At 42.1% G+C, this 12,564-nt stretch overlaps 1 protein-coding gene across 1 annotated transcript in view; it reads left to right on the top strand.

The window, feature by feature from the left end:
- The first annotated feature begins 211 nt into the window (after nucleotides 1–211).
- Nucleotides 212–12,564, top strand: part of WWOX (WW domain containing oxidoreductase) — a 748,321-nt gene continuing 735,968 nt past the window's right edge. Inside the window, exons 1-2 of the mRNA XM_055000490.1 lie at nucleotides 212–373; nucleotides 11,850–11,914. Of these exons, the coding sequence (XP_054856465.1) occupies nucleotides 267–373; nucleotides 11,850–11,914 (172 nt within the window). The 5' untranslated portion in view covers nucleotides 212–266. The remainder of the gene's footprint in view (nucleotides 374–11,849; nucleotides 11,915–12,564) is intronic.

Raw genomic sequence — 12,564 nt, 5'->3', positions numbered from 1 at the left:
ACTGCGCTCCTGCAGTCAAAACGTCCCTGAGTCCAAACACAAATTCTCTTCCGCGGCTTCCTAAGCAGCCAATCCCGAGGAAAGCGGCACGTGGGTTTCTCCCCTCCGGCACTACATTTCCCAGCGTGCCCCTGGCCCTCCGCGCCTTAAGATTGGCTGCATTGTCCCGGAAGGGGTTGTCACCTTCCCTCGCAGCTGAGGGAGAGTTCCGGCCGATCGTTCCTGAGGCGGCAGAGGAGTCGGACGGGAGAGTTTGGCGGGCGGTGATGGCTGCGCTGAAGTACGCCGGCTTGGACGACACGGACAGCGACGAGGAGCTGCCGCCCGGCTGGGAGGAGCGGACCACCAAGGACGGCTGGGTCTATTACGCCAAGTGAGGAAGGGGTGGGAGCGGGCCAGGGGCTGCCTCTGGGAGGGTTGCCAACCTCCAGGCGGGGCTTGGAGATCTCCCGGAATTGCAGCTGATTTCCAGATCAGCTCTCCTGGAGGAAATGCCAGCTTTGGTGGGTCCCTCCCCAGGCTCCCCCACCCAAATCTCCAGGAATTTCCCTACTCAGAGTTGGCAACCCTCTGTGGAGGGATGGGTGTAGGAAGCCTTTCTCCCTGCTCTGAGCGGGGAGGGGTCTAAATGGAGCTGTTTCCCTTCCTGCCCTGGTCGCTCCAGCTCTGCACCCACCTCTGCTTGCCTAGCTCAGATGCAGGTAGGCAAAGCAGCACCTGCTGCACTTTTGCCTGCCATGCATCTGAGCGAGGCAAGCAGAGGTGGGTGCAGAGATGGAGCTGCCGGAGCAGGAGGGGAAACAGCTCCATTTATATATATACACGGTGTGTGTGTGTTTGTGTGTGTGGAGATCTGGAATTACAACCGATCTCCAGGTGACAAAGATCAGCTCTCCTGAAAGAAACAACAGCTTGGGGGGGGGGTCCCCAAATCCCCAGAAATTTCTCAACCCAGAATTGGCAACCCTATACATCGAGGGTGGAGGGGTGGGTGTCGGAAGCCTTTCCCTCTGTTCTTGGGGGGTGTCTAAATGCAGCTGCTTCCCTTCCTGCCCCATTGCTCCATCTCTGCACCCACCTCTGCTTGCCTAGCTCAGATGCATGGCAGGCAGAAGTACAGCAGAAGTACAACCCAAGGCAAAACAGCACCTGCTGTTAGTAACATGGGGACTACCCTGTAGGAACATACCCATATTAGCGAACAGCACCCAGTAGGTTAGTCTGTAGTCTCTGTCTCTTACCAAGGTGTCTCTCTGAGCTATTTATTATGACAGAGCCCTATAATCTGAGTAGAATGCCCTTCTGAATAATTCAGTTTTGCATAGTTTGCAGAAAGCCAGGCGGGTGGGAGCTTTCCTGGTAGCAGAGTTTCTGTTCTGTCTCGATGCTTTGCCCCCCCCCCCCCCACACACACATGTTGGTCTTTGTTTAAATGATTATACCCCACTATTCTCCCTGATGGGTGTCTTGCATCACTGTTCTCCTCGCCTTTCTTTTGTCCACTCAACAACAACTATATGAGTGGCAGGTATGCAAGCATCCATCCATGCCATTGTTGTGTTCTGCATCTTATGCTGAGAGTGATATAAGCATCCATGCCATTGTTGTGTTCTTCATTTTACACTGCATCTTAAACTCCTACTGATATAATGCCAAAGTTAAATACTGTATCTTATGCATTTTATATAAGTCACTTGAGGGTGTCTAGACTAATTTCTAGACTAATACTAATTTCCAGAGGAGCCGGTGGCCTCTTTGTTATCTCTAAGAAATATGCGCTTTCACTTCTGAGTGTCCTTGGACCAGAGCTGCAGCTGTGGACTGAAATGTATCTTTTTTACAGGAGGGAATGATTCCACTCTGTACTCTGTTCCCATGTAACTTTTTGGGTTTTCGTGCCTGAACGCAAACACGGGCCAGAGGACGGGAGAACGTCCCCTATAATCAGTAGTCCTATTGTTTGAATAATCATTTCTGCAAACTTCTACCTACAAGTGCACACCTGAACTGAATAGATCTCTGAATAAAGTTTCTTCAACCCATGCACCTGCATGCTTGCTGTGAGGGGCTTGGGGATGTAACTGCCAGGGACTGCCACCCTAGGACTGACAGTGAGGTAGGAAAGAGAGTGTGTGTGCGTGCCTGGTTCAACAGCTTCCATAGCCGTGTGGAAGAAATCTGAGTGTGGGTCTCCGATATCCTTGTCTGATGCTCCAACCGTGCTGGTTCACATCCTCACCATTGGTGTGGCAAGCAGGCATTCAGCATTTTCTTCCCTTAGTTGTGGAGAGGAAGGGAGGACGAGAAAGTTCACTGCTGCTGGAGAGGGGTGAAAATGGGGAGAATTAGCCTGTCCTTTCCCAGTGGCTTGTGGGGAGGGGTCCAAATGGGTACTGCCTTTGTTCTCTCCCCTCCAGATGTATGAGTGCAAACTTCTTTGTCTTGTCCACTGGTTTTCAGCATCCTCTCATCTTTACCTTTAGTAGTTAGTTAAAAATTCAGCAGATGCTTCTCTTTCCTTCCTTGTGCCCTTAAAGGAGGAAGCTCCACAGCTACAGAGTGTGGAGCGTGGAGTTGTTAGAAAAGAAAGAGTTGGTCTCCCTCTCTCCTCCCTGTAGCTTGTGGAGTGGAATCTGAATAGGGCATACTAGCTGTCTTTCCGCCCCCTCGCGCCCCCCCACCCCATTTTTGGTGCAAACTTCACCTGTATCCTGTTGGGATGGTATTGTCTGTGATCCCCTCTTTATGGAGAAGACATACCCAGTAAGTAATGCAGGCAGGCAAGAAGGTGAACCTTCTTTCCTCCCACCCTTTTGTGATGGGCAGGAATTTAGGGGAACGAAAAGGAGGCCTGACACTTTTTAAAGGCTAACAAAGCTTTATTCCAGTGTAAAATCTGGGATAAAATATTGTTGGTTTTTAAGGTGCCGTTGGATTGCGATTTATTTTTGCTGCAAAAGATTAGCACATCTGCCCTTCTTGAGAGTTGTGTAATGTAATACATCCTGATTTCTGTCTGTCCTCCTCCTGTGCTTGTAATTCTTAATGCGGGTTAGGGTTCAACTCTTTGTGTGTGTGTGTGTTATGTGCTGTCAAGTTGCCTCTGATCTATAGTGACCCTGTGAATGAAATACCTCCAAAACATCCTTTCATTAACAGACTTGCTCAAATCTTGCAAGCTGGAGTATGTGGCTTCATTTATTGAGTCAAGCCATCACATTTTGGGTCTTCCTCTTTTCCTACCGCCTTTCACTTTTCTAAAGTGACTTTTCCAGAGTGTCTTGTCTTCTCATGATGTGACCAAAGTATGAAAGCCTCAGTTTTGTCATTTTGGCTTCTAGGAGTTCAACCAGTAATGGAATGTAAGAGTTCTGCATCAGGAATGAATGCGTGGAACAGTTTGTGTTTGTCCAGAAATGACAAGCTTGTTTATATGCTTTGAACTGAATTTGATCTTTCAGAATCACATGGAGAAGCTATTCAGGACATGGAGTTCTCTTTTATTATCATTATTAGCCGTTGAGCGCTGACGTGCAAATTACTGTTAAAAGGCCAGGCTGCTTCTGAGGCTGATTCCAAAATTGGCATTGCTGCCCAGTTGTCTCACCGCCTCACCATAATTTCCTGACGCTGCCCAACCACAACACAAAGATAGGATTAAAGTTGGTAAAGAAGTTGCTAAGGTTAAAAATATATCTGGGCAAACTGGCTTCTGTTCTGGAAACTTCTCCTGAAGTTTGGGTCACTACAGGCCATGCTCCTTGCACCCTGTCTCCAGTGCAGTTTTTCAGTCATTAAAACACTTGGTTTAATTCAGTATTTGCATTGCTGGTATTTGGTTGCATCTGTTTTGGTTTTGCTTGTACAGTGTTCTGCTAGTTTGGCAGGTGATTAAAAAGATTTCAGCTGGTAACTACCAGACATGCTAGAAATGGCCAGGGCCGCCAGGCAAACTTACCTTGTTTCTCTCCCTCAATAAGATGGAATGCAAATTCTTGATTAGATGATGATGATAATAATCATAATAACCTTTTGCTTATATACCGCTCTTCAACAGATTAGTGCCACACTCAGAGCGGTTAACAAGTCAGTGTCATATTATCCCCACAACAGACACCCTGGTAGGTGGGTAGGGCTAGAGAGCTCTGAGAAGCTGTGACTGACCCAAGGTCACCCAGCTGGCTTCAAGCAGAGGAGTGGGGGATCAAACCTGGTTCTCCGAATGAGAGTCCTGCTGCTTTTAACTACTACAGCCAAACTGGCTCTCAAGATCAGCTGGATGGTCATTGTCCCAAGTTCCTTTCGAGCAGCTTTAAGCTTGTGCAGTAGCTATATAGGGCCACATTGTGTGCCTCCTTTCAGTTCCAGATGTTAATCTCTGAATTGCTTTCCGTGGTCATGGTTTTCAATTTTTATTTGCACTATTTCTGCTGAGACAGGTAGTTTAGGCAGAGGTTTCCAGTTGGCACTGTTTTCCAGTGTGGATGAGAAAGCAGTGTAATCATGAGAAATGTACGCACACACACGCAAATTTGTTTTGGCACCGTCTGAACAGCTTGTTGAGCAACTGGTGTCACGCTTGCAACCTGCAAGCAGGATAAGAGCCAGATTCCTCAGCATTCAAGCATCTTTCAAAACAACTGCTGCTCGTTTAGTGACATAAATATTTTTTTCTGATTAGATACGCATAATAACCTTGTTTGGATTAGGCAAACAGATACTGAAACTGAACACGCAGCATCCTTTCTAGAAAGCTCTGCAAGGGTAGTGGGAGACACACCTAGCTGTTCTGCACTTTGGCCAACATTGGGAATGGGAACAAGTATAACATACCTGAAAGAGGAAGCAATTCTACCTATGTGTCCTCAGTGTGTTTCAGGGAGGTTGGATTAGCAGGTGTTCTGATAACACTTTTGTTTTAAACTTCAGCCTTGTTGAATTAACCAAGCTGCTCTGAGCCCAGACACATGCAGACTAGATGCAAGAAGTCATAAGTACTGCTGCACAATCTTACCAAGTATTTTTATAGTAATGTGACTGATAGGCTCATCAGCCCCGATCTGCTCTGTGAGAGCCAAAGATACCTAATGCACATTTATTTATTCATTTCATTGATAGTCCGCCTTTCTTGTTTGCTCTCAAGGTGGATTACAAGTACAATAGAACTATTCAGTCAATCTATAAGCCAATTACAAAATATATTTGAATGATAACAGTATTTTTTTTATTATTTATGTTATTTATAGTCTACCTTTCTCAGTGTAAGTCAATTCAGACAACAGCAGAGACTTTCAATAAACAATGCAACAGGGCGCACAGTTGCAAATTTGTAGGGATTTGAATCAACGCTGAAACAGAGCGTAAGCAATTCTAAATCTGACATATTAAACAATGATTAATAAATTATCAATCAATGAAATAATTAAATTAATTATTAAAGCAATTCTAGGCCTGACATATTAAACAATGCAGAAACTGCCGAGTAGGATCATACTTACAGCGGCTGACAGTTCCATAGTGGTAACACATATATTCCCTATTCCTTTACTAATGCATCTCTTTGAAACCCCTTCCTTACAGTAGAAACCTCCTAAAACCACATCCAAGCATCTCCCCACAACGGCTTTCTACTGCACTGTCAACTGTTACAGGGTTTGTTCGTGTTCCAGATGTTACATGCCATTGAGCCCCACTCATAGTATAGTCTTGTCTTAACTCTGGAGCTTTCCAGGGCGTTCATGGAGCTGTTTTGGTCTCTCCCTTGCTGATGGCTTGGTAAGATTTCTACCCAGGTACAGGGTGATCGGCCTGGGTGTGAGGGCAAGACCCCTCTGCTCTTGCCCTTTGGCTTGTGCCTCTTGCAGGGATGCTGCCCTTTCTAGGAGCCAGTCGACAGCATACCTTAATGGAAACAAAAGGTGAAAGGTGTGTCTCCATGTGCTTTCCCAGTCCCCTTTCACACTACCAGGCTACGAGTGCAAATTCTCAGCAGCTGGGCTTCAGTCTCTCCCCCCGCCCCACAACCTTGGCGTATTTTGTGGAGTGAACAATACTCTGGTTCCGTATCACAAAGTGCTTTCAAGTCTCGTTGCTTTTCTAAGGCACATTTCCCCGTGGCATTATGGAGAGTTGTTAATTTTTAATTGAAGAATCAAAGCCCAAAGCAAACAATGATTAAACGGGGGGCGGAGGGAGGCCCGGAGAGTTGTTGCAACTGACAATGAGTGGCTCCGTTGTAGTTTATATTTAGTTATGAAATGATTTTTTTTCCAATGTATGTTGCAACTTATATTACTTTCTGGAACTGAAAGACTGCCTATATTAAACCAGAAACCTAATACAGAAGACCACCCTGCAAAAGATCCCTTTTGCAGAATCCTTGACTATGTTACGATGACTTTTATTTTCTTTCCTCTTTAAACTTAGGCCTAGTTTAGAGCTGACTTCTGTAAACTCTTGCTGGTTACCTGTTCCTCTGCCTTTATTGCTTGATTTCTAAAGCAGGCATTGCTTTATGTTTGGTTAAGTAAAATGATAACTGAGCTGCTCTCACGGTGGGAGGGAAGATAATAGCTTGGATTGAGCTCTTTTTACCGTTTGTTCTTCACGTTCCAGTTTTAGGTTGTACAAATATACCGGTTGTAATTCTCAAATGATATTATGCATGACCTAGTCTTACATATAGATTAATCTTCCATCTTCAGGAATCTTGTACTTTTTCGTTTGCCTGACTACCGAAATATTTGTGTCTTGGGATGGAAAAAAGATGCACTGTCCACAGAGCCTTCTCCAGTCCTTAGAGGACTAAAATAGTCACAATAATAGTGCAATGTTTCCTTGCGCGCTACTTGCCTGGAAGCAATTGCTAATTATTATGAGTGAGTAGTAAAATGGATGATTTAGTGTGTCAAAACCTGAAAATATGATTGCATAATGTTGCACTTTCTGCATTTTTTCATACTAATCTTGTCCAGCAGTTTTTAGTCAACACTGCTGTGAACTAGTTCGAGGTCCGAAGTTTTTGTTTTAGTTAGTGTCAGGGTGGATTTGATTTAAATCAAACTGATTTAATCATGATTTAAATCACTAGTCAGTAAGGCTTGATTTAAATAATAGTTTTCTACATAAAGACTAATTCTTGCGGGTATAACTTTAATATGCAAGTAGATGAAGATTTTTAGAATAACAACTTTTCATATTAGTTTTACAGTTGTATAAAATATTGATTTTAATACTATTAGAAACACATTATAGTTAATTTATTGTGAGATGAATTATCCCCAGTTTAGGTTAATCATTCATATTTGGACAACTTTTCCGTTGTACTTTATTGGAAGGAGAAAAATAATCATTACCTTAATAATAACAATTTAAATAGTTTTATTTATTCAACTGAAACAATAACATTACAGCATATGTTATTTGCTTAAACAAACATCCATGTTTGTTAACTAATTTGGCTAAACAAAATATATATATTTTAAGAAACTTAGACTGTCAGCCCAGCCTACACATGAAAAACTTAAATACTGTCCTCTGTAGCTCACTCGTCATCTTCATCTTCTTCTTTATTCATAATCTGGAAAAGAAAAACAAGCTTTCCTGCTTTATCGAGTCTCAAACAATTTCTCAATTTAGAATGAATGAGTCCAAAGGAAGAGAATATTCTTTCAACACCTGCAGAAGAAGCTACTGCTGTTAAAAGTGAAATCATTACTTGAACAGTCTCTAAATCCAAGCGCTTAAGTGACTTCCACCAGTTCACTGGTGTGACTTTCTTTAAAATATCTTCAGCAAACATATATTTCTTGAATGGTTCCCTCTTAGCTCTGAAGTTTATTATAGTTGGCATTACAGATGGATAATTGCTGGATACCCATGTCATAGCTAACACCTCTTCCTCAGCGCTTAAGTTTTGACCCTGGTACTGGATATTGACAATATTTGCCAAAAAATGAGCTGGAGACAGTGCTTGTCCCATTCGTTTTTTTAATGCTTGTAATTTAATTCTGTCCATGTGTAGTTCTGTTTTTAAGTGTTCACTCAGTTCCTTCCAAATTTCAACAGCATCAGCAATAAAACAGCTATTTTTCTGTATTTTGTTTAAAGCTTCAGAGATGGGTTTCAGGATGCTCAGCATATGTTCAACATTTCTCTTAAGCCCAATGTTGAGGATTTTGGCCGTGACAGTGCCATCTATTTTATCTCGATTTTGTTCACAAACTGTCATCAAAATAGGCCAGTTCTTGATATACTGCTCAAAACAGTCCACCACAGAGTTCCATCTAACATCTTGTGGGAGCGTTAGCTTGGTTCCACCCATCCTTTTCAGAGCTGCTGCAGCAAAATGATTGTTACGGAAGTATTTAGCAATTTCAACAACATTAGTCTTTATTTCTGGAACACTTAAGTCTTTGGCTAAGAGGTGCAGCAAATGAGCACTGCAACCATATGTTATTAGCTTTGTATTCTCTTCCTGCTCTTCTAAATTTCTTCTCATCTTGGATACATTTGCAGCATTGTCTGTGACCAAACTGCGTACTAGACATTTGAATTTTTGTTCACATGTTATTATAGCTTTTACTGCCTCTTCTTGTAAGTATTCTGCTGTGTGTGCATTTCCTGACGTATCAATTGTTTGTGCAAGGAAGACTTTCCCTTCTTCTGTTGTTATACAAGCACATACAACAGGATCATTGTGGACATTACTCCACCCATCAATACTTAGGTTAACAATTCTACCCTCCAGAGCTGTTGCACATTGCTCCATTTCTCTGTCATACACTTTATCCAGCAGTTTCCCTGCAACATCTGCTCTGCAGGGTGGACTGTATCCTAGTCTCAGTGACTGAACCATATTAATGAAATGTGGGTTCTCAGTCAGACGGAAAGAAGAGTTCGTTGCATAAACAAACTGGGCAATTTTTTCATCAATCAACTCTTTTTCTAATCTGCTAGTTTTTATCACAAACTTATCTATGGTGGTTCCAGGAGGGAAGGGTTTTTTCTTTCTTTTAGGTGATATACTGTGGGTGTCTGATGATGATGCAAATGAAGCACTATCCGGGATGGATAACTCTGAAACTGTAGAACAGGAGGATGGTGATCTTGAAGGTGGATAGTTTCCAGAATCCTTAATGTTGACGATGAATTCCCCTAAACAAAAAAAGTCAATGCTGTTATTTTATTGTTTATACAATTTCTGCTTATTGTACAGCACTGCCCCAAAAGGAATATTTGCTTTTCTTCATAACTGTACCAAATGACAGTAACATGCAGTAATAATAAGAAATGACAGTTCATAATAAGAACATGACAGTTCAAGGCAGTCTTTAGAAATATGATTCAATAAAAATGTTTACCAACCTGAAGATCCTGCCTGTTCAAATGTGTTTCTTTGGTCATCTTCATCACAGCACTTCTCATGATGTTGCCTCATTCGGGCCACCAGGCCTTGCATTTCTTTGTTGCAGTGTTTGCATTTTGCACGCATGCCTGCCTTACCGACAGGTAAAGGAACTTCATTAAAGTATTCCCAAACTGGGTCTCTTTTACGGCCTGCTGCCATTATAGGTTTTTTCCTCCAAGGAAAGAATGTGATAAACCTCAGGTCATACACACAAAAGATCCAAAGACTTGTGCAGTATTGTGCTCAAAAAGTTTCACTTTCATTTTGTACTGCTTGCCCGTCCCTCCTCACACTTAGTTTCTTCTTGTGCAGATCTATTTCACTCCAAACAATCAGAAAAATATTGTTTCTGTTCACTGAACTTCTTGAAACTTAGCACTGAAGGGGTTGATTCTGTCTTCATAGGTTTGTAGAACAATAGGATTAAGGTCTTTTTCTCAACTCTGTTCATGTTATAACATTTTTACTGTGAAGAAGAGGCATGTGATCTCTGCTGAGCTGACACAAATTCAGTTTTGAGAACTGCAAAACCAAGCATCTGTGATAATATCTTGTAGGCAGAGAAACTGCCCAATAATCTTACAAAAACCTCTGGAAGAGCATGACATTGTGAATGGATTAATGGAATTTATTTACCAAAAAAATTAAACATATATATCCTTATTGTACATAATTAAAAACTAATCTTTATTTCATGATGGAATAACCTTTGGATGGTAATATATTTTCCTCAAAAAGCATTTTATTTAAAAAAATCCAATTTAAATTAAAAAAAATCCGATTTAAATAAAAAAAAAATCCGATTTAAAAAAAATCCAATTTAAATACAAAAAATTGATTTTTTTGATTTTTTTTAAAAAATCATTGATTTTTATCCACCCTGGTTAGTGTGATGTGGGTGTATAGAAGGCTGTTGGAACTGCTGCTTTTGATGTTGGTGTACCTGTCCTGAGCCCGCCTGCGGGGAGGGCAGGATATGAATATAATAAATAATAAAAAACTGTATTCTGATTATAATCTCAGGTTCATTTTGTTAATTAGGATTGGAAATTTAAGAGAGTAGCCAAAGATCCATACCACTGCAAGCCGGATCCTGTCCTGTTTTATAGGATGAATTGCTAGTGTATAGCTAGCTGCCTTGGGCACTGTGGAAAGGCAGGAAAGAAATATTTTTAATATATATATACACTTATTAAATGATTCCACCCAACTCTCCAAACACCCTTCATTGATGTTGCCGAGTGTATTTAGGTACATAAGAATTACTCTCTCACCAATATAAAGAGCCTGAATTCAGACCTACAGACTTGGTGTCTGTATAGCAATTTCAAGTGTTCAAAGTGCCGAATGATAACTATTGTTGTTATCCCAGTACTGCAGAGGATGGGCTGAGGTTAATGGTGCTAGTTAGTTTATAATAGAGTTGACAATTTCTTGGTTTGCAGCTTGCAAATTTGAAGAAATAAACCTTTCTTTTGTTTTAAAAATCAGTACAACACCATCTTCTAAATATAAAGTTCTAAATACACCTTGTCTTCCAAATTAGCATTCCTTATTTTGTTCCCTTTCTTCATAAACTTTCCTTCCGTGACCATCTCTGTAGAAAGAATTGTGTAAATTCTGTCTCTTAACGATTTAGAGGGATTATGCTCTGTCTGTTTGTTCAAGCTAGCATGCATTGACTTGCTTGGTATGAATTTAGAATGACCCCTTTTATAGCCAGTTAAGTGCTCTAGAGGAAATTTATGCCAGAAAGCAGCTAGAGGGTATTGGCAGAGAGAATCACAGAGTTGGAAGGGGCCATACAGACCTTCTAGTCCAACCCCCTGCCCAATGCAGGATGAGCCTAAAGCATCCCTGACAAATATTCATTCATCCTCTTCTTGAAAACTGCCAGTGAAGGGGAGCTCATCACCTTCCTAGGCAGCTGATTCCACTTTTGAACTACTCTGACTGTGAAAAAGTTATTCCGAATATCCAGCTGGTACCTTTCTGCATGTAATTTAAACCTGTTGCTTCGGGTCCTATCCTCTGCTGCCAACTGGAACAGCTCCTTGCCCTTCTCTAAATGACAGCCTTTCAAATATTTAAAGAGAGCAATCATGTCCCCCCCCCCAATCTCCTTTTCCCCAAACAAAACATTCCCAAGGCCCTCAGCCTTTCCTCGTAGGGCTCAATGTCCAGATCCCTGATCATCCTTGTTGCTCTCTTCTGCACCCTCTTGATTTTGTCCACATCCTTTTTGAAGTGGGGCCTCCAGAACTGCACACAGTACTCCAGGTGCAGCCTGACCAGGGCAGTATAGAGAGGGACTACACTGCTTTACGTTGAGCATTTATACATCAGATAGTCTTGGCATGTGCTAAAATGCTATTGAGGATGTGCTTCTTTCCCCAAGCAATGTTTCATTAAAATAGTGTTTAATGATTCTCTTTTTCAGTCACCTTGAAGAGAGAACTCAGTGGGACCATCCCAAGTCTGGAAAACGGAAGCGTGTTGCAGGAGGTTTGTGTTTTGTCTAAGAGATGGAACAAATTTTCTGAGCTATCAGCTTGGTGAGCTGAAACCTGAAAACACTGGATTTTAACTGTAACAGCTAGGAAAACATGATTTAAATAATAGTTGAATTACAAAGGGGATCTACATGTCTGTTTTCAAACCATTTAACCCAGAACATTTACTTTGAAATCTGGAGGCTGCTCCTGGAGTGTCGGTAAACCTGTATGACTGTAAGCAAGAACATTTCTGCATATAAAAGCAGCTTCAGAAGTATTGGCTGTCATGTATGTTTGAGGGTTACAGATAGTATAAACACGTGGGGACCTGCAAGGACTAGAGGAAGGCATTTCTTTTCCTCCTTCCTGATCAGAGCCTCTCCCCCTTTCCTGCTTCTTTCTCTCCTTCCCATCCACCACTGTCTTCCCCCTATCTTCACCTCTCCCTGATAGCCTCTCCCCTATACCCAAGTTGCAAGGTACCAGCTGAGACGGGCACAGTTGCATGGTGGGGAACCTGCAGGGACTTGCAGCGAGGGGGCAGAGTACTTCACTTACTTTGAAACTCTAACCATTACACTACACTGGCTTTTGTGGGGGTGGGGGGTGGCTGCTGTTGAACAGTAGCAAGCAGCCCAACCTGGGTGAGTCATGCAAGTC

This window comes from Eublepharis macularius, chromosome 16 (assembly GCF_028583425.1).
Source record: "Eublepharis macularius isolate TG4126 chromosome 16, MPM_Emac_v1.0, whole genome shotgun sequence".
NCBI classification, from domain to species: domain Eukaryota; kingdom Metazoa; phylum Chordata; class Lepidosauria; order Squamata; family Eublepharidae; genus Eublepharis; species Eublepharis macularius.
The sequence above is the reverse complement of the archived record's forward strand: the minus strand, read 5'-3'. Positions and strand labels throughout refer to the sequence as shown.